At 45.4% G+C, this 22,246-nt stretch overlaps 1 protein-coding gene across 2 annotated transcripts in view; it reads left to right on the plus strand.

The window, feature by feature from the left end:
* The window catches only part of TSPAN7 (tetraspanin 7), a 131,275-nt gene that overhangs the window by 97,486 nt on the left and 11,543 nt on the right, over window positions 1-22,246 (plus strand). For both annotated transcript variants that reach the window (XM_027533624.1, XM_027533625.1), the window contains exons 2-5: window positions 9,675-9,863; window positions 14,059-14,133; window positions 16,838-16,933; window positions 18,843-18,998. In XM_027533624.1, the coding sequence (XP_027389425.1) occupies window positions 9,675-9,863; window positions 14,059-14,133; window positions 16,838-16,933; window positions 18,843-18,998 (516 nt within the window). The remainder of the gene's footprint in view (window positions 1-9,674; window positions 9,864-14,058; window positions 14,134-16,837; window positions 16,934-18,842; window positions 18,999-22,246) is intronic.

Raw genomic sequence — 22,246 nt, forward strand, 5'->3', positions numbered from 1 at the left:
ACAATATTCTGCTCCACTTCTGAAGTTTTCCTGTGTGTATTTTTAAAAACTATTTATTTATTTGGTTGCCTGTGTCTTCGTTGCAGCATGTGAACTCTTGGTTGCAGCATACAGCACTTAGTTACCTGGCCAGGGATCGAACCCCAGCCCACTGTGTTGGGAGTGTGGAGTTTTAGTCACTGGATCACCATTGGAAGCCCCCTCTCTGTGTGTCTTATTTGGTGTGTGCAGTGTAGATATTTGATGTTGAAAATTACTTACATCACTAATAGAAGTGGGTTTTTTCTTCCCCCATAAATCATCTCAGGAGGGAGTTAGGACCACTAAGAGGACAACACCATCTCATCATTGATGTAAGAATCTTGTTATTGAATACCACACACACATTTCTCCCACAGATGATGTTTTTACTCATTTAGTACTAGGTCCTCTGGCATGATGTCTTATCCAATTTCACCTGCAAAGAGGCATGAGTTCCCTCTAACACCCCACCACCTCCACCCCCATCAACACTTAGAGCACAGGCTTTCAGGGATTTCTTCACTGACTGCCAGTTTCATTTCCTTTTTACCTGTATGTATAAGGCACATGGATAGGTGTAGATGTTTGAAAGATGATGATCCCATATAGAAATTGTGCAAATAATGTTTTCACTTTTGGGAAAAAAAAAAAAAAAACCAAATGGAACTCCCAGGAAGCTAAATCTGCTCAACAACATAATCCGAGAGAGACGTGTGCTCTTGGGTCACAGATTGGCATTCTGGGTCATGTTTAAGGAATCATTGTTAGGACTAGTTTAACTGGCTTCATTCCCATGCAGTGACTCCCAAGGCCTTGGGACAGAATGTCTGATTAACCTGTTGTCTCGGAAGATCAGGCGCAGGATGTGGGTGAGGCTTTGATGGAGACAAAGGAGGTAACAGACCTTATTTCCTCCCATAAGTCTCTTTGAATCTTGATGGACAGACACTTAACAATACAGGGCAATACAACAAGATACAAGGCAATACAGAACAATACAATAATACAAGATAAATGCGTGGTCAGCACCAATTGTCTGTCAACACACATCAATAATAGACTTATAGCTTGCCAGGGACGGGGGAGCCTGGTGGGCTGCCGTCTATGGGGTCGCACAGAGTTGGACACGACTGAAGTGACTCAGCAGCAGCAGCAGCAGCAGCAGCTCTTGTTTATACACTTACCCTGATGTGAACTTCTTTTAAAATATCTTTTCTTATTAGCGTGCAATTTGATCCCTATTTTCAGAGCACTGATAAAGGGACGTGGTGTCTCCCCACAGCTCTTCCTTTGGTTGGTTGGCCCTTGCTAAGGAGGCTAAGGTTTGGGACTCCTGCCACTCCCCTGCCTTTCTGTGTGTGAACTGGCCCAGCAGATTTTAAATATGAGTGACATCAACTTGGGGGTTCCATGTAGGAGGCATGGCATAAAGGGAGTCCCCCCAACATTGAGCTTCTGTCATTTTAGCCACTGCAGCTGATCCTGATTTCTAAATCTTGTAAGTGCCGGCCCCCATTCTTAACAGGCATTCACCTATATGCCATCTATTTAAATATCTGAGTCATCGGCAAAACCAGAGGTGTGAACTACATCCAGACAGTCTTAACCTCTGGTTTGCTCACTTCTTTTCACATGCTCCTGGCGACTGGAAGTCAGAGTAAGATGCTTCCTATTAGTGTAAATAAAAACCCCCTCAGTTTGTTTTAAACATTTGCAGAAACAGTAATACTTACCAATAAAAAGCCACGCCAAGAGGCTCAGAAAAAGCTGCCTGATATAATGGAATGTTTCTCAGTGTGCTAATAAACATGGAGGATTTTCTTTTTTATTCTGGGGCCTTTCTTAAGAGATTTGTTTAAGAGGGTGGAGATCTAAAGTCCAGAATCTTTTAGAATAATATCCAGGAAATGTGAAACCAATTCAGGACTGCCATTCTTTATCATTTCCTAATGGGATATACAGAGTCCCTAATAACATGTTTGCAAATTTCCCATGACCCTTTGTTGAATAGTGGAAGTAAGTATCAGGTGGAACTGCTTGGGCTGCATTCGAAGGGGGTGAGTTTTTCAGCTAGTAAAAGGCTGTATTTTGATAAAGTGGTCTTTATTATGATTTGAGCAGCAGCAGAGCCCTGATTTTCTGTAATAGGCCTATTTCAGGTGTCTCTAATGTGTTCAGACCCAGTTTTTAATTCAGAAATCACTGTGACCCTATTGATCCATTTCCACTACTTTCTGGGTCTCTAGGACATTAGAGAGAGGGTTCAGTCTCCAGCCAGCCAGCTGCATGAACCAGTCCCCAGCTGGACTCCCCCGGGCTGAGCACAAAGCCCAGCCACACCAGCCCCTGGTAAAAGCTATTGACCAGTGTGGTCTGCTTCCACTTCCGGAGATACACCCCTCCCTCACTGTCACTTCCAGCCTCAGCCCTCACCTGCATCTCGGACTCCCTCCCGAGCTCCAGTCCCACATCCACAGCTGCCTCCTGAACCTGTTACCGCATGGCTTTTGGTCACCTCAAACACCACAGAAAACAGGACCTGGACCATATGGTCTTCAGGTTCCCTGTTGATTTTCAAACTCAGTCTTAACCAGTCAGCATTTAAGAGCATCTCAGTTCTCTATCTTCCCTTTCACAACTTCCCTAAATCTTTTTAATGATACCACTAACCTCCCTGCCATGGAACGTGTGTCCTCTTCTGTACATATACACATTCACCCATGCACATATAAACGTAAAAGTGACAGATCAAAAGGGTTGAATTGGCTAATATACTTGCCTAGAAAGAAATTGTTGTTTGGTCACTAAGTCCGTGTGACCCTGTGGACTTAGCCCACCAGGCTCCTAAATAGCACAATGCATATATCTTATTGCTCTTAAGATGACAGTGTCATCTTCATATAAAAAGTAAAGCTTGTTGATATGCTGGTGACCTTACTCATTCTTGGATGTCTGGGTATAACTACAGTGCATGACCCTCTTTCTCTTTCCCAGCAAGCACTTGTCACCTTGGAAAGCTGGCAGAACAGTCGACTGGCCTTGAATCCAGAAATGAGTTGACCTTCCTGTCCCCACAACTGATGGTTTGTCAGTCACAGGGAGGAACTAATAAACTTCCTGGTGCTTATTTGCCCAGTGGCACATGTAAAAATGCATTTCAGAGAGAATAGGCATGTCAAGTTTGAGATTCGGACTTGTTGTATCAGAGTGTAGTTGTTGGAGGAAGCCCCGGCAATCAGGTTTTCCCACCTCCTGATCTTACTGAAGGGGGAACTGAGGCCCAGAAAGGTTAGGCAATCTGCCCAAAGTCACACGGCTTATTAGTGACAAAACTGCCTCTGAAGTGCTAGTATTATAACCCCAAGTCTAGAGCTCTTGCATTCACCTGCCTTTTAAATATGTTGAATCTCTTTCTGCTGCTCATCTGATGTGAGTCCTCAAGCCCACTGAAAAACCCCAATAAATCCTGGTCCTTAGGCTATTTGAACATATTAAACATTTACACAAATAACTCATAATAATAGCTTAAGTTGTAAATATGAGAGCTTCACACTGTTACTTCTTCACACTTAAGAAGTAAACTTCCATCAGCTCATGGGTGGAAGCTGCTGGCTTCTCTGTCTTTCTGATTGCTTTATCCATCTTTCTGAAACCAGGTCAGCAAACTGCAAAGACTTGTTCTCCCCCGCCGTCCTCTCAGCACACACACACACACATAAGAATGAACTGAAAGAAGGGTTGGTTGGATACTTTTCCTTTTAAACTCTAACTTCCAAGGACCTGGGTTTGCATTATTGATGATATATATGGAGTTTGTGTGTCAGGCATTTTTTCCTGAGTTACAGAATCATCTGGAATGGGGGAAGAACATTTCCCCATATCTGGGTGTCGTGTAGAGTGAATTAACCTATAAACCTCTGGGATAATTGAATTGTGGCTTTCACTTAAAATGGCTCCCTAGCTGAGATTTCTGCCCACAGTTTCTTCTGCCTGTTCATTTCCATTAGTTTTAGATCCTGTGTTTTCTACCCCATATAGCTTCTTAGGGAAGGGTGCGTCTTCTAGATAGCTTGTGTTCAATTTTCTGTTATCTTTTTCCCCTTAATTTCATAATACATGGCTCATGAGCCTCACCTTCTACGTGAGCATCTTCATATTATCCTAATGATGCCACAAACTCCTATTTAGTGTATTGTATAGTTAAAGAAAAAGAAAATATGTGGGTTTACTCTGTCAAACCCAAACCTAGCACAACCTTTCACGGGCACAAGAGGAGTGGCTACAGTTTAATCAGGAGGTCTGTGGTCTGCATGCAGAAAGGGAGTAGGCTCAAGAAAAAGCCTCTTAATAAAGAAGATGTGGTATATATATGCAATGGAATACTACTCAGCCATAAAAAGAACAAAATAATGCCATTTGCAGCAACACGGATGGACCTAGAGATGGTCATACTGAGTGAAGTCAGTCAGACAGAGGAAGACAAATGTATGATATCACTTACATGTGGAATCTAATAAAAGAGTACAAATGAACTTATCAAAAAAACAGGAATAGAGTCACAGATGCAGAAAATAAACTTATAGTTACTGGGGGTGGGTAAGGGTAGAGGAGAGATAAATTGGGAGATCATACACATGTGGGCATATAAATTGGGATTGACATATGCAATCCTATATAAAAAATAGATAATAAGGACCTACTGTATAGCACAGAGAACTCTACTCAATATTCTGTAATGACCTATATAGGAAAAGAAGCTAAAAAAAGAGTAGATATATGTAGAAGAGACTCACTTCATTGTACACCTGAAATTAACACATTATTGTAAATCAGCTATGCCCCAATAAAAACTTTAAGAATAAAACAATTAAAAAAAACACCTCTGGGTGTGTGAAATGGATGGCACTGCTGTGTCCCTGGCCACTCTCCGAGGATGAGGATGCTGTGAGGAGACTTCCCAGTGTTCGCAGTGCTGATCTGTCAGAAGCAAGGGGGCTCATTCCTCGCTGCTACCCGTTCCCCCTCTGTATCCACTTCGAGATGAACATAAACCTCAGGAAGTCTCTTCCAGAGCATTTCAGACACCCCTTAGTACAGTGACAAACCCATCTATGGTTTTCTTTCAGTATAATTTTCAAGTAATGTGATCACACCAAACCTTTTCTAGCTCTGATCTACCTTCTCTGATGCTACCATTACAGTTTTCTCAGTCTCCTCACCAAGCCTAAATTAGTAGTAGCAGGAGGTGCTCCGCCCCCCATACATTTTGAGCTGTGTTGCAGGCATGCAGAAAATATTGAGCCACCATGAGATGCTGGGAATTAAAAAAGACCAAGATTCAGCCTGGCTGCTGCTGGTGGGCACCAGGCCTGCCCTCGTTGTTTGTGGTCGATGCAGGAGCGTGGAAGGTGGCAGGGCCTTCGCCAGACTGTTCAGCGTGGTTTTGGCTCTAATCTGTCCCCTCTTTGGCTGCGCTATTGGCTTCTTACAAATTGATTCTTCTGAGAAGGAAGCAAAACTTCCATGAGAAAGCCAAGTCAGTGACATGCTGCTTGATTTCAGAATTTAAGGTCTCTTAAGAGCTGAGACTCAAAATTGCATTGGTGAGCTTTGAACCCACTTATTCACTGCAGCCCAGTGCATAAGAGACAGGTCAAGAGAACCTGTTCTTTACTTTGCACTCTGTGGGTGCTCATCAAGGCACATGTAGGGGTGAGAGTTGCTGTGTGTGTGAGCAGGATCCAAGGAAAGAACATCCGGGGACTTCCCTGGTGGTGCAGTGGTGAAGATGCCACACTTCAATGCAGAGGGCGCAGGTTCAATCCTTGGTCGGGGAATAAGATCCCACATGCCCTGTGGTATGGTCAAAAAAAAGAAAGGAAAGAAAGAAAATCCTATAGTATGTTTCTTTTTCTTGCTAAGAAGCATTATTCTAGTAGGAAAGACGTAAGTAAGTGCTTGTTTGCTAATTATGGGGCTTCCCAGGCGGTGCAGCGGTAAAGAATCTACCTGCCAATGCAGGAGACACAAGTTCAATCCCTGAATCAGGAAGATCCCATGAAGAAGGAAATGGAAGCCCACTCCAGTATTCTTGCCTGGGAAATCCCATGGACAGAGGCACCTAACAGGCTACAGTCCAAGGGGCCGCAAAGAGTCGGACATGACTGAACACGCACATACGCACGCGCGCGCGCGCACACACACACACACACACACACACACGCACGCACATTGCCTCGTTAGCCCTTTGCTTGTGTTTTTTTCCCTTCAACTACCTGGCGATTTCTTCCAAGGCTCATCCCAAGTCCACCACCACTATTTCTAGCAAATACAGTTTTACTCACTTCAGGGCCCATTTCGACCTGACCCCTTTCCTCCCTTGTCTGCTGCTGCTCTTCTTCTTTCTTCTTAACACTGTTGTGTTTGTTTGTGCCCAGTGGCAGTCTTTAAGAGGTACACTTGGAGGTCTGCAAAAATAGTCCTTTTGCCAAAAAATTAAAAAGCGGATTATTTGTATAATTTACGTTATATGAACATTCTAACAAGTTGATATTATATGAGGAGACATTTTATACTCAAAGCAATGGCTGCATTTGCAGAAATTATTTTTTGAAAGAAAAGGAATAAAAATGTTATACTGTTTGCCTTAAAATCAGGATTTGTGTTAACTTTGACATACTGCATATAATCTTTGTTAGGTTATTAAATGAACTTCATGAAATCACTGGCCACAGAAGTAAAAGATAATATCAAACTCTTATACTTGGTGAGAAGTATACACTTGCATTAAAGCCATCATGTTCCAATAATAACCGGCAATAATAGTATATAGAATACAGCTATTCAGTGTATGTATGAAGGGTAACTAAATCTTTGGGGGCAGTCATATGAAATCACAGGTGTCTGGATGAGACATATTCATTCAGTCTAAACAATGCCTAATTTAATGGGATTTTTTGTTTTGTTCATTACACTTACATTATTAATATTTATATCTTTAGGCAGTTAATGCCAAAGAGGGAATTAGGGGAGAAAGATTCTCTTTAGTTTCATTTTAAGTTACCTCTCAGTATTTACTTGATGGAAAAGTTTTGTAACTGTTTGGCATGTGAAAGACTCTTTTATAAAGTAGAGGTCTAAGACGCAGAAAAATGAAATGTGTTTGTCAATGAATATTAAGCATTTATTCTGAGTCTGGCACTGTGCTAAGCGTTGAGTAATAAAAGATGGCACTGTCCTTACTACCTACTGTTCACTGCAATCTTACCCTAAGGAGTAGAGTTGAATCTTCTATTTTGATTCTAGTGGACGAAAAGCATTCTGTTTCCCTTTGGATTAGAGTGGCAGAAAAGGTGTTCAAGGGAGGTACTTTCTTTAGCAACCACCAGGTGTCAGTAGAGGACTTGGAACTCTTGACAACAAATGTGTGCTTGGTTTTCCTAACTCACTAAGGCCATCCCTCTTTTGACTTTTCAAAGGCGGTAGACCTCCGTTGGGCCGCTTTCTCCCAAATATTAGTCAAACACTTTCTCCTCAAAATTGTATCACATTCCTTCACCTTATAAAATTAGCACAAATTCCTTGACCTTTTTCTACTTAAAAGATTTTATGTCTGTCTTTCACGGTGATGGTTCTCCAAAGTAGGGGTAGGGGAGATTCACCAAGCTCCTGTTATTTCCACTGATCCCGTTCCCCAAACTGCTGGAGCCCCCTGTTAGCTGATATGGGGAAAGGTGGAGGGTCTGTTCTTTTTCCTGCACAGAGAGACAATCTGATGGTGGAGCTTGATGGCTCTAAACTACAGAAGGAAGTGTCAAGAGAGAAAGTCCTGGAGATCCACTGGTCTAGGTATTTGATTCCTCGTGTAGCCTGTGTTCACTTACAGACGTTAAGGAACGGTATGTTAATTGACAGGGGAAACCTTGGAGAGGCTGGTATTGATTTGTTTCATACAGATTTTCTTCAGTTTCTTATCTTGCCTCCTCACTCTATATTTATCTGTTTATCTATCTACCTATCTGTGCTCGCTTGCCTGCTAAGTCATTTCAGTCATGTCCGACTCTTTGCGACCCCATGGACTATAGCCCATCAGGCTCCTCTGTCCATGGGATTCTCCAGGCAAGAATACTAGAGTGGGTTGCCATTTCCTTCTCCAGGGGATCTTCCTGACCTGGGGATCGAACCCAGGTCTCCTGCATTGCAGGCAGATTTCTCTATCCGACTTACTTCACTCCATATAATCATCTCAACTTCCATCCATTAGTTCATTCTTTTTATTATTTTCTCCTCACTTGACAAGTGGTAATAGATTTAGTAAAGTGAAGAATCTGTATGTTTCCATGCCCTCCTTCAGTCCCAACCCAGGGATCAAAGCTGCATCTCCTGGGGAGCACTTGGTGTGGGTCATCAGGGGATAGGGTAGGAGAAGGTGCAGAAGGGCTACCTTGGACACTCAGGCCTCTTTTCAAGCCTTATAAGATGTCAGAAGTGGTGGCAGTTGGAGGGATGTCCGTTCAAATGAGCTGCTCAGCTGTTGGTAAACTGAGGGAGAGATGGACTGGGAAGCTGGAGACACAAAGTCAGCAGCTGGCTTCAGTAGCTAAGGCTGCCAGGGTGCGTGACCTGCAGGGATTGGAGAGTCAGACATGGTGCACAGCCCCAAGTCTGTGCCCTGAAGTAAGGGCCCGACTGATGGACGGTTCTGTGGTTTAGTACACTGTGGGGATTTCCTTTGGGCCAATCAGAGCAATTTGACAAATCGTGTTATAGCTAACTCCAGGAACTATTCAGATTCTTCTGTTGTTTTATAGTGAATGAAGTATCACAAATAAGGCAGCACATCAATAGGGATTAAAAAATACTTTCAGTATTTTGCTTCTGTAGAGATTTTTGTCATGATAGTCAAAGAAGATCACCTTGTTCTTGAAAACATCATGCAGGATATCCTTAAAATATTCTGTAAACACATGTGCCATCAAGGTCAGCTGATGTTCTTACTGCAGTCGTGCCCAGCTCTGTGTCGAGCAGCAGCTCTCAGACCAGACCTGGGAAGGTGCTCAGACCTGTATTAGGATGTACTTTTAAACACATCATTGACCTGACCAAGAGATTTTTATAGAAGATAACGCCTGTGGCATCAATAATGTGTTGTTTTTCAGTCACTCAGTTGTGTCCAACTCTTTGCAACCCCATGTACTGTAGTCCACCAGGCTCCTCTTTTCTTAGGATTTCCCAGGCAAGAATACTGGAGTGGGTTGCCATTTCCTCCTCTAGGGGATCTTCCCAACCCAGGGATTGAACACACACCACCTGCACTGGCAAGAGGATTCTTTACCACTGAGTTACCAGGGAAGTCCAATAATGTGTTAAGCAGCTTTTTTTTTTTTTTAAGTTCTTGAATGTTGGCTTGACTTCCAGTTAACATGGTACCTGCCTATGGGATTGTATAAGGGACACAATCAAAGTGTCTTTCCTGTATAATGGCTTTGGCTCATGGGCTCTGGCCTTTCCCAGTGCTTCAGGGACTCCTACAGCAAGTGTCTGCTTGTTCCCCGGAAACTGGAGTCTGCAGATTCTGGCCACGTTGCTCGGTGTCGATTCTCATGTCTCTCAACAGCAGTCTTACTGTCCCTTCTCCCTCCTGCCCTTTTCAGATCACTGGGGTGATCCTGCTGGCCGTTGGAGTCTGGGGCAAACTTACTCTGGGCACCTACATCTCCCTTATCGCCGAGAACTCCACAAATGCTCCCTATGTGCTCATCGGCACTGGCACCACCATCGTCGTGTTTGGCCTGTTTGGATGCTTTGCCACATGCCGTGGTAGCCCATGGATGCTGAAACTGGTGAGTAGGTCACAGTGGAATACTGCTTCCAGATTCTGTTTTGTAAAAATGCAAATCACGTGAAAGCGAAGTGGCCCTTCTTGAAGCCACAGACGAGACCTTGATATTCATTGACTCTAATTTTAGTTCAGACTCTTACCTAACCTACCCTTTAGTCCCCTAGAGGGACAGACAAGCCCAGACACAGCCTGGCACAAAAAATCCAGTCCTGGTCCCTCGAGGTAGATGATGACAGAGCAGTGGCCAGCAGTTCCAATAAGCCGTTTATAGCCATTTATAGCAAGATGCCCTGTTCTAGTTTTGAATTCAGTCTTAGAAATCTCTTGAAGCATGTGATATGCAGCCTTGGTGGGTGAGGCAGTATCTTGAACATAAGCATCCTTTCATGCCCAAGTTCCCAGTGGAGAAATACTTTTCTGCCTCCTTGAGCTTGGCCGTGCTTGGATGCACGGGCATGCTCTCCTCTACATCTGCATCCCCTGGCTCCATGTGGTGGGAGCTGAACTAAGCCAGAGCTTCCCCACTCAGTAGAGGGTTGATATGGGACCAAGTATTGGCTACCCGGACCTGGTAATAGGACAAACACAGCAGTGATGTTTCCCAAAGAGTAAGGCAGGCTGTTGAAAGATGGTTACTGCAAGTCTCAACTTTTTGGTAGACCAGTTGCCTAATTCTCTACTCTCTTGCCCATTAATGTGGAACATTTTCATAGATAAAAGTGATTTCCTGGTGGCTCCAATGGTGAAGAGTCTGCCTGCAATGTAGGAGACCCAGATTCAGTCCCTGGGTTGGGAAGATCCCCTGGAAGAGAGCATGGCAACCCACTCCAGTATTCTTGCCTGGAAAATCCCATGGACAGAGGAGCCTGGTGGGCTACAGTCCATGGGATTGCAGAGTTGGACACATCTGAGTGACTAACACTTTCAATACTTTTCATAGATAAAAGGCTGCAAGGGGCTCTCCTCAAAAGACAACTTTATTTAAAAGGATTTCTCTCAGACTTCTTGTTCTCTGAAAGGGGAGAGAGGAGATTCCATGAGTGCTGTGTCGCCTGTCCTTTCTTGTTTAGCCCTAGATTGTAGTAACCCTTAATACCGTCTAGTGACAGATATGGGTGTGAAGATGATTCACTCCAAAGGACCCATCTTCCTGGTCTCTTTGTTGACAGCCTCATGGAGCTCGTGCTTGATTTGGCCACTTTCTGCCCTGCAGACCATGTGGGAAGCTGATACCCTGGCCACCACTGGTCCTCCAGGTTGGTGGAAAAGCCGTAGTGAGACCACACTGAGGCACTTCTGCTGCTTTTGCCTCACTAGGACCCTGAGTCAGCCTTCACTTCTTGCAGGCACTAGTGTTTCCTTTGGTCTAGGGTTGGTAGTCTTCAACTTTGATCCATGTCTAAGTCACCTGGGCAGCTCTGCCAGGGACCCACCCCCAGCCAATGGAACCAGAATCTATGGTGGTGAGGGTCTGGCCACGTATTTTCTGAAAGCTCTCCAGGCGGTACTATTGCACAGCCAGGGCTGAGACCCTTTTCCTGGGTACAGCGATTAACAAGGGGAGAATTAACTCCAGAGGCAGAGACCTCTGCAGATCCGCCTGTCCAGACAAGAAGGGAAGAGACTTGGAGACCTTGACAGGCCCTGACAATAACTGGCTTAAGTCTTGACGGCAAAGATGTAACCTCTTTGGGCCTCTGTCCCCATTTATGAAAGAACACTATGGGACTAAATCACCAAGGTTTCTTCCAACCTAAAGACTATGACTGAAGCAGAAGAGGGCATGCAACAATGGAACAGTCGTCTCTGGCCTCTTCTGAAGGTGGTTTCACACCACGCTTCCATTTTCTCCTAACACTTGTGAGCTTACTGACAAGCAAGCCTTTTGGGGAGTCGAGAAGTTTGGGGCTGGGGGTTGGTTGGTTCCTGTTCCCTGCTCCGTGTTGTCCTGTGGGCGTACTACATTTTATTTATTCCTCACCACCGCCGTGAAGTGCAGGTTGTATTTTCATATTATGTGATCAAGACTTGGAGGTATGTGTGAGCCTTGTGCAGATTCACACAACTTGTGTTCACAGACCTGGGTTTGGAACCCAGAGAAGCTTCTTTCCAAAGCCAGGACTGTTTGTACTGCAGTATTTTCATTTGGAGAAAACTTGAACCCTACCACCTGAATGTAATGCAGGCTCTCCCCAGTATGCCTTCTGAAGGAGCAACAGCTCTTGTCTGGAAGCTTCCAGAAGCCGAGAACCTCCCAGGGACGCGAAACTGCTGATCTAGCTGAGCAGAACAGAAGTCACTTGATTAACTGTCTCTCTAGAATTTTACAGTCCTCATTTAACCTCATTAATTGCAAAACAACTAAAAATAACTGTTTTCACTTTATGGAGGCTCAGAGCGGTGGCCTGTTGCCTAACAGTTACTCTACAACATGGCCAGGACTCAAATCCAGGAGGATTTCTGACCACAGAGTCAAAAGTTCTTCCTCCTACCTGCCTCCTAACAATTACTGTCTCACAGTACTGTCTCGTGGAGTCTAGGCCTGGGGTGAGACTCTCCCTAGAGTAAAGGGTGTTTCTAATTGTGCATTGTGCCAAGTTGAGAGAGGAAGTTGTATACATGGAGCCTTCATTTCATTACTGTGTGTTTGGTAGTGCCTGTGCATTCAACGTGCAGAGAGACTGGCATTTTAAGGCTGTATTTCCTCCTCCGAATATAGATGCCCCTAGCAGAAAAAAATAATTTATGATCCTGTGCACAGATGTGTATTTTACAAGTAAGCAATATGGCCATGTGCAGGGTACCCAAATTCCAGGGCATCACCAAGGACCATTCCCAACATTCGGGACTGGTGTATTTCATTTCAGGATGAGAAGAAGCAGATTGTAAGACATATGCCTCGTAGGAAAGGAATCAATTCTCTTTCCTTTTATCTGCTTTTCAAAGTCGCAAAAATGGAAAGCCTTAATGTCTCATAAGTACCGTGTAATATCCCTGAACTTGGGCACACATGCTCACGTGCGCGTGCACACACACAGACACACACACATACACACAATCGCCTTGGAAAGTACAAGAAGCATGAAATGTATAAGAAGCAGTGAGGGTTTTCAATGCTTGCAAACATTATTTGTCAGTAGCGTAGCCGATTTGCTTTTCAAAAGGCTATCGAGTCCACAGAACACAGAGGTAAGAGTCCCATCGCTGCAGGGGCTGCATTCAGGCCGGAGCAAGGAAGTATGTCATGTCGCCTGTGCATATTCCGGCCCTTCTGACAAAAGAAGGGGGTTTGAAGCCACTTCATAGGAGATGTGCTTAAGGAAATGGGAGGGGATGCCCGAAGGGAGAGAAGCAGCTGGGTCCATCCGTGACTGGGTTCTCACACAAAGGGCTGTAGCATAGAAGAGAAGTCGGGCTGGTTCTCGTGTCTCCTGAAGACAGATCCGACTCCAACCAGTGGAAGTTACAAGGAGGCCCACTGTGGCCAAGGCGAAGAAGGCTTTCTAGCAATCGAAATAGTTTAAAAGCTGAATGAGCTGCCAGCAATGGGCAGGTGGTGGGAGTGTTCTCAACTTGCGGACTCCAAGTGACCTTGATGAAGAACGTGGTATAAAGGGCTCACGCCCCCCTCCCCTAGCACACTCTACCTTGAGGAGCCTAACATGAAGAATAGCGGATGAGAAAAGTGAAAGTGTTCGTCACTCAGTCATGTCTGACTCTTTATGACCCCACTGATTGTAGCCCGCCAGGCTCCTCTGTCCGTGGGATTCTCCAGGCAAGAATACTGGAGTGGGTTGCCATTTCCTTCTCCAGGGGATCTTCCTGACTCAGGGATTGAACCCAAGTCTCCTGCATTGCAGGCGGATTCTTTGCTATCTGAGCCACAGTAATGGATACTTAGTTGTAAAAAGCCCTTCCAGATTTCTCCTGCTGGAGCCAACCTGGGAGGCCTGATGTTGGTCCCTGGATGCACTGTCCTTGGCCCATGTGCCCCCAAATGCTTCTATGTATTGAATAGACACAAGCTAACATGGAGGGTCGTGTGGGGACATCTGGAGAAGGGGATTTTCCCACTTTTCCACCTAGGGAATAGAACAACTTGTCTAATTCCCTCTGACAAGAAGGAACTTAGTCCAAAGAGGCAGTGTCCTCCCTCCCACCATGTCTGACGGTGTCCGTGTCTACTTGCCTTGCAGTACGCCATGTTTCTGTCCTTGGTGTTTCTGGCTGAGCTCGTGGCTGGCATTTCAGGGTTCGTGTTTCGTCATGAGGTGAGTATACACCAAGTGGAGAACTCAGTTCAAGGGTCTCTGGGGGGAGACTTTTGAAACCTCTTGGAATGTGTAAAGGGTACAGAGAGGCTAGCTGGCATCTCCAGTGATATTTGCTAGTTTCCAAATGCCACCTACTGTGAGCTGAAGTGCCCAGAAAATTCTACATGCAGAAATTTCGCCAAATCTGAAACCTTATTGTTGACCCTCACTGTTTCTTTATTTAGCTGCGACATAAAAGGATTCTCTGGCTTGTTTTAAAACAGTGACCTTCCATATAGGTTAAATACCTTAAAAGCCTCTGCAGCGAGGCACAAGCGTGTGTCTGTATATCAGGAATTCTCAGAGGGCAAAGGCAAACCAGATGAGTCGTTTGCCAAAGACAAAGTGCTCCATTTCTCCAAAGCAGCCTGTGCTCTCCTGCCTGCTCCCCAGAGTCCCTGTGCGGTGCCCACGGCCCACCGGGGTAAAATCTACACCCCATTGGTGAGGAGCCCTGTGGCTTTGCTTGGTGGTGTGGAGAAAAGGAGAGAAGACAGTCATGATTGAAAACCCCTACAGCTGCACTTTGTTTTCCATTTACATGTAAAATTTGAGACTTCTACAGCTGGTGGAAAATCATTTTGAATCCTGTTTTGTGATCATAACTGCTCGTTTCAAGGATACTGCCAGCTGTCCTATGTCACGTGTGGCTATCTTTCCACGTACCATTGTTGAGGCTGCTCTAGACAATGTAGAGATGCTAATGCAGAGATGGGATGCTCTCCTACGATCTGTAGCCACTGCAGTATCACTTTTCAGATGTATATACTGATGAGAGGTTGGAAAGTGTATATGCTACAATAAATTCTGGTTCTAACCCCCCTCCCCAAATTCATTGTTGTCCCTTCTAAACCAGCGGTCCCCATCATGTTTGGCACCAAGGACCGATTTTTTGGAAGACAATTCTTCCATGGACCGAGGGTAAGGGGGTGTCAGTTTAATAAACTGACACTTATTGTGCAGTTTATTTCTCATCTCATGCTGCCACTGATCTGACCAGAGGCACCAGTCTGCAGCCCAGAGGTTGGGGACCCCTGCTGTAGATAACAGTAAAGATAGAAGCAGCTATACCTGTGTTAGGATGGAAAGAAATAGCAAGAGGGAGGTGAGAAAGACAGCGAGGTGGCATGTTACTGGGGCTCCTGAAGTCTGGCATCAGCTGCTCACAGGCCCTGCCTTTGTGCTTGGCCGAGTCTGGTGAGCCTGCCTTAGGCACTGTCTGTGCCTTTCCCCTACAGCCCTGCTTTCGCCTTTACCAGATATGGCCTCTCAGATGCCCATTTCATGTGGGTGCTGCATCCGAAGTTAGACCCCCCCATTCTTATTCTCAGCTGAAGTAAAACCTGATGAAGTCACAGCCTTGACAGCCCAAGAGGTGCCCCCAGTGCCCGTGTGAATGCCAGGCCCAGCTCCCTCCCAGTGCTGTTGGGACTGGGTTCCATGTAGGGCTTTACCCCTCATGGTTCCTGATATGTAGGACCTGAACCTCCTCAGCTGCCTAGACTCTTTTCACTGGAAAAAAAAATACAGTGGAAAGGGGTGGCTGGGGGTTGCAACACCACTCTTTGGCCACCAGCAGTGGGCTTCAGTTTGGCAAACACATATGATGAGAATAGGTCACAACCTGGCAGTGTTGACTGCGAAGGGTATAGTAAAGGAAATACAATGAGCAGGCAGGGCAGCAGTGGGTGGTTTCTTCATCAGGAGTCCTCAAAATGGCCCAGGCTCAAGCCTGTGTAGACATGCCCTTGCCTAAGAGACAATGCACATGCAATAAAACAAGAGGACACAGCTGGATGTGGCTACCTCCTTGTCTTAGGAACTCCCTGTGGAGTTTTTTATCTCTTGTAACTGTCCCACGGGCATAGTGTCCAGTATTTCAGCAAGGAACATGACTTGTTAGAAGAGTCTCCATGTTTAGCCCTAAACTTCCTGCCAGGTAATAATTGTCATTTGCTCTCCTCCAGGCCTGAGTCATTTCACCAATCAGGGGGCAGTTTTTTACCATAAGCAGCGTTGCTTGGTAACACACTCTGATGCTCCGCCTTCAGTAGGTTTCCAGGGAAACAGAACATGAAAGTTAACCCAAGGTCAAATGTGTTCACAGAGGAGAAAGGGTTTGGTTAACCATTTATTAACAAGTAAAGTCCATGTCCTTATAGCCTTTATTTTTTGTTTCAATGAAGACAGGTAAGCAGAAGCTGGTTTTGCCTCACTCCTGTATGGTAGACCAGGGGTCTGATTTGAGTCAAAACATCAGTCTTTCTGCCTCCCCTTGACCCCTGTACCGCCAATGGCTTGTTCTTTGTCATTCTTCTGAGAAAGGGCAGAAAAAGTCTTAGAAAGAAGGATAGTCATTAACCAATTCAAAGAAAATAACTAAAAAACCATCAGAGCCCCTCTGAATCTGACCACTTTCAGTGGCTCATTTAACTAGGCAGGGTTCCTCTGAATTGGGGGTAATGGAAACAATTTGTTTAAACTCCTGAGCTAATAAACCTCTTGGTGAATTTTCTGAGCTCTTCTGTCTCAGAAAGCAGGGCATCCCTTCCCTGGCCTACATTTATTCAGAAGAGGCTATTTTGGGGGTGTAAATTGGTATAAATCTGTGTCCACCTGGGCCGTAGTAGACTGGAACCCCATCCCTCATTGTCTTCCCTAGATCAAGGACACCTTCCTGAGGACTTACACAGACGCCATGCAGAATTACAATGGCAACGACGAGAGGAGCCGGGCAGTGGACCACGTGCAGCTCAGCGTAAGTTCCAGCTAGGAGGTGGGGCTTGCGACTGTCTGCGAGGTTGGGGGACTTGTGGGCTGCCGGTGACAGGTGACACTGGACCGGCAGTGTTTGTGGCTGATCCCCACTCCCCACCTCTTGGTTCACTTCCCTTTCCAAGAGTGGACATACAGTACTTGTTCAGTGTCCACTAATCCAGGTAATTAGTGTCAAGGAGCACTCCTGTCTGGTTTGCTTTTCATGCATAAGGATGTGAGCATCCCAAGGACAGCAGAGCTAGTTTGCCCTTAAAATTGCTATATGTAAAATAGATAACCAATGGGAATTTGCTGTATGACTCAGGGAACTCATACAGGGGGTCTGAAGTAACCTAGAGGGTGTGACAACATGGGATGTGGGAGGGACGTTCAAGAGGGGAGGGGACATATGTAAACCTATGGCTGATTCAAGTTGATGTTTGGCAGAAACCAATACAATTCTGTAAAGCAATTGTTGTTGTTCAGTCGCTCAGTTGTGTCTGACTCTTTGCGACCCCATGGACTGCAGCACGCCAAGCCTCCCTGTCCATCACCAACTCCCAAAGCCTGCCCAAACTCATGTCCATTGAGTCGGTAATGCCATCCAAACATCTTATCCTCTCTCGTCCCTTCTCCTCCTGCCCTTAATCTTTCCCAGCATCAGGGTCTTTTCTAATCAGTCAGCTCTTCACATCAGGTGGCCAAAGTATTGGAGCTTCAGCATCAGTAAAGCAATTATCCTTCAAGTAAAAAATAAATTAAAAAAAAAAAACATTTTAAGCCTTGGAAAGGAGGTAGGCAGTGAGTGTGGGACAACCTTACTTTGAGTTGCCTCCCTAAGACCAGCCTTCTGGAAATGGTGTCTTGAGGCTGGGCAGAGAATTCAGTTGAGCTGCATTCGTGGGCTTGAGGGCTACAGTGGGCATGGGGATGGGGAGATCTCAGAGAAACTGGGGATCTTGCACGCATGTGAATGGTTTAGGCTGCATGGTGATCTTTACAGAGGATATGAGGAAAGTAGGTGTTTCTTGTCTGGAAACAAACCTGGCTTGTTTCAAGCCTGACTGCCCATCAGGATCACCTAGAGACGTTCTTATTTTTTATGTTTCTGCTTATTTATTTTGGTAGGATTTCAAATCTACCCAGAAAAATTGCAAGGATAGTACAAGCAGCTGAACATCTTTTCCCTAGATTCACCAACTGATGATATGTTTTGCCCCGTGTGCTTCCCTATCTTCTGTGTCAGCAGTTGGCACATCTTTGCTGTAAAGGGTCAAGCAAGAATTATGTTAGGCTTTGAAGGCCATGCAGCCCATCACAGCCACTCAGTTCTGCTTTTGGAGCACAAAAGCCTCCCCAGACAACGTGTAACACATAGGCACGTCTGTGTCCCAGTAAAACTTGATTTACAAGACCAGGTGGCTGGCGGGCTGTGGTTTACCCACACCAGCTCTCTCCCTCCATGTGCATCTTTTTCTGCTCTAAACCACTTATGTACCTGTTAGTGCAGATCCTGGGGAGAGCTTTGTAAAAGATTTTTGTCTCAGCTCCCCGTCGACCATCTCAATTCAGTTGATCTCTATATCAGTCTCTTTAGCAGCACCCAGTCACACGCTAGCTCATTTTGGTGCTTAGCCAGGCCAGAGAGCACCTCTTTGGCTTTGTGGAGATGCTAAGGAAACCAACACGACATATCATCTAGAACTCACTTACTTTGCTGAGTTCACACGGGCTGGTCAGTAAGTAGAATTGTTAGCAGCGCCTTAGCACATCTTGGCTCACCAAAGCTGTGCCTGTCCCCTTAGGGCCTGGGCCCATGTTTTTCTTTTAAAAGCTGCAAGGCGCTAAGTGCGGAGACCACAGTGCCTTTGATGTGCCACCCTTAATTCTTTCCCTTTCTCTGTTAACAGCTGAGCTGCTGTGGCGTGCAGAACTATACCAACTGGAGCACCAGCCCCTACTTCCTGGAGCACGGCGTCCCCTCGAGCTGCTGCATGAATGACACCTATTGCAACCCCCAGGATCTGCACAACCTGACTGTTGCCGCCACTAAAGTGAACCAGAAGGTACTCGCTCCCTCCCGACCACTTGGAACTCAGTGGTGAACATCTGCAGAGGGCTTTTTTGTCTCTGTGAAATGATGACAAATAGGTTAGAAATGGTCATCTTGGAGAGAGTCAAGAATCTTTCTCTGTGGTTCTTTCTGGGCAGGGAGAGGCCCTGGGCGCCCCATTTCTGAAGGAGAAAGCTGTGCCTCCGCTTGCCTCGCATTCCTGTCCCTCAGCGAGACTCTCTGAGGCATAGTTAGGAAGGGTTTGCAAGTGGTTCCTGTTAACCCTGATGCTGATGTCAGGGAACACTGCCTTTCTTCTTTCTGGGTGTCTGTCTTCTGCTTAATATACCTTCAAAACATGAAATTGTTCCCAGCTGGGTGCCAGTCCTCAGCGGAAAGAGGGAGTCGAGTTGACAGCATGTGGTTCTGCAAGGAGGGGGGTGGGGCTTGATTTTAGGGACGTCACTGCTATAGGAAAAGAAATCAACGACTTCAATTCGGCTCACTGTCAACATCCTGACTTCTAAAGAAATTAGACAGAGGAAAAAGCTGTCCAAGAGCAATCTGAAAGTTAGTACATAGTAGAAATGAGGGAAATGAAATTTAGGTAGTCAGAGAAAAAGGAAAATCAATTCTGTATTCCACTCTGAGGACATGGCACAGCTGTGTGTGAGGGCCGTCTCTATTTTTAAAGATCTAGAGAAATGCCATGTAGGAAATATGTTTTGGTGAAACAAAAGGGAGCAAAACCCTACTGTTGCGTTTACCTATGGTTGCCACCATCAGGTAAATTTTTTCTTTTCTGACTAAGGTCAAGTGAAGATCTTCAAAATCCTATGGGATCTGGGCCAACTACTGAATGATTCACAGAAATCCTTTCAAGATTTGAATGTAGAAAGATGCTTTCTATATTTTACCCATGTAATGTCTATACTTGTAGCAGAAGTGCTACAAGGCATTGTTGCCATTCTAGAAGCTCAATTTGTCATTCTGGGCTTATTATTTTCTGTCAATGTGGGGAGGTAAGATGTTCAGTACAGACAGCTGCTTGTCTGAGCCAAGAGGACATTTGTTCTGACTGGAATTTTTGAGGCCTCGTTCACCTCTTGACAGTGAGGTGACTCCTGGTTTCTTCCTGGACGCCTCCACTAATCCCCTATCTGTCATTATGCTGCCATTGTATGTAGTGCTGAGCTGACCTGGCCCTCAGTGGGTGCTCCAATGTATAAAAGGCAAGATGTGCTTTATGGCCATAAGATATTGGTACAGCAGAGCCTCAGGAGATCCTTTGCAGATACAGCAGTCATCACTCTTGAGAAAAGCCTTTTTTAAAAAAAAAATTTTTTTTTCACTCAAACTACTACTTTTTGTGAAAGTTGAGGACTTCGAAGTCAGGACCACAGGGTCTGGCATCAGACTGCAGTTAAGTTCTTGCTCAGCCACTTGTTGGTCATGTGATCTTGATCAAGTTATTGCAGCCTCGCTTTTCTCATCTGTAAAATGGAGAGAATAATTCTTGCCCCTTAGGATTGATAGGATTGAATGAGATAAAGTGTCTAAAGCACACTGTATGGTAGAGAGTAAGGACAAGAACATTTTAGCTGTCATGTTAAATGGCAGCTGTGGTGTCAATGTCATGACAGTGACATCTGTCTTGCACTCTACCACACTGTACCTTTCGTTAGAAATGATGTAGCAGGTCCTTGGAGCCAGAGTCTTTTGTTTGTATTCAAAAGCAAGTTTAGAGGCAGCTTCTATAGTGCATCTCTCTAATCCTGACAGTGATTTCCAGAAAGAAAGATTGGGGAGCATTTTTTTCACTCTACTGATAACCTACAAACTTACCTCGCTCTCAGCGCCATCCCCCCAATCCTACTTTACATTTTCCTGAACATCTCAGATACCTCGAAGAGGTACTTTCCCCTCACTTCCTGTTTACTCTCCTATCTGGCTCCCTCTCCGGAGAAAAAGTGAGTGACAACTGAAATTGGCCTAGTTTAAGTTTCATTAGGTATTCTCATTGAACGTCCACTTGAACTTTGAACTTCTCAGACAAATTACTTCCCAGGTCTGAGTCTCTTGACACCTTATCTATAAAAGGTAGGCGAGGGACCTCCCTGATGGTCCAGTGGTTAAGAATCTGCCTTCCAATGCAGGACACAGGAGTTTGATCCCTGGTTGGGGAACTGAGAGGAACTAAGACCCCACATGCCATGGGGCATCTAAGCCTGCCCACCACAACAAAGACCATGTGCCCCAATGAAGCCAATGGTGCCAAATAAACATATAAATATTTTTTTTTAAAGGCGATGCATATGGAGTGGGATAGTCTTGTCCAAATCACTGGAAGAGAGCAGGCAAGAGGTGAGAACAGTTAAGCAGGATGTTTATTGTTTTGAGGACAGTTTTGGTTTTGCTACACACAATGATGAAATGGCCATAGATTCAGTTAGCTCATAGCACTGACCAAGCCCCTCCCACCTAGGAATTTCTTGCCAGTTTTTAAAGCTGCCAGGGCAAGAGGAAGACAGAAAGTTATTCTGAGATGCCTCCTCCCAGAGCCTGCCGCAGAGCAGCCGTCTACTCTTGCTACCGAAAAGCCTGCCACTTCCAGGTGTTTCCCATCAGAGACTCTGTTGATTTAGACTTGCTGAGAGGCTGAGCAAATTACCTGTGCTGTTTCTGGATGTTTCTTAGGACACTTAGCAGGTCTCTGTGGCTGGATCTCACACTAGACAACCAGGCTTTCATTTTAGGACATGAAATGAGATCGTTATGGGCAGATAAGATCGTGGTTTCCCGGAGAATTTAAGGTGGAAGACAAACATGCACTGGGGTTGTGGGATCCAAGCAGTTTGGGCAGAGCTAGGCCAAGTCTTCGGAGAAGGCAATGGCACCCCACTCCAGTACTCTTGCCTGGAAAATCCCATGGATGGAGGGGCCTGGTGGGCTGCAGTCCATGGGGTCGCTAGGAGTTGGACACGACTGAGTGACTTCACTTTATTTTTCATTTTCATGCATTGGAGAAGGAAATGGCAACCCACTGCAGTGTTCTTGCCTGGAGAATCCCAGGGATGGGGGAGCCTGGTGGGCTGCCATCTATGGGGTCGCACAGAGTCAGACACGACTGAAACGACTTAGCAGCAGCAGCAGCAGCTAGGCCAAGTCCTGGGAAATGGGCTTGTGGGTCCACAGAGTGAATGACGAGAAAACACTGGAGACAGAAAGCATTTACTGCAAGCTGGATCTTGTATTGTTGAA

This window comes from Bos indicus x Bos taurus, chromosome X, assembly GCF_003369695.1.
Source record: "Bos indicus x Bos taurus breed Angus x Brahman F1 hybrid chromosome X, Bos_hybrid_MaternalHap_v2.0, whole genome shotgun sequence".
In the NCBI taxonomy this organism is placed as follows: domain Eukaryota; kingdom Metazoa; phylum Chordata; class Mammalia; order Artiodactyla; family Bovidae; genus Bos; species Bos indicus x Bos taurus.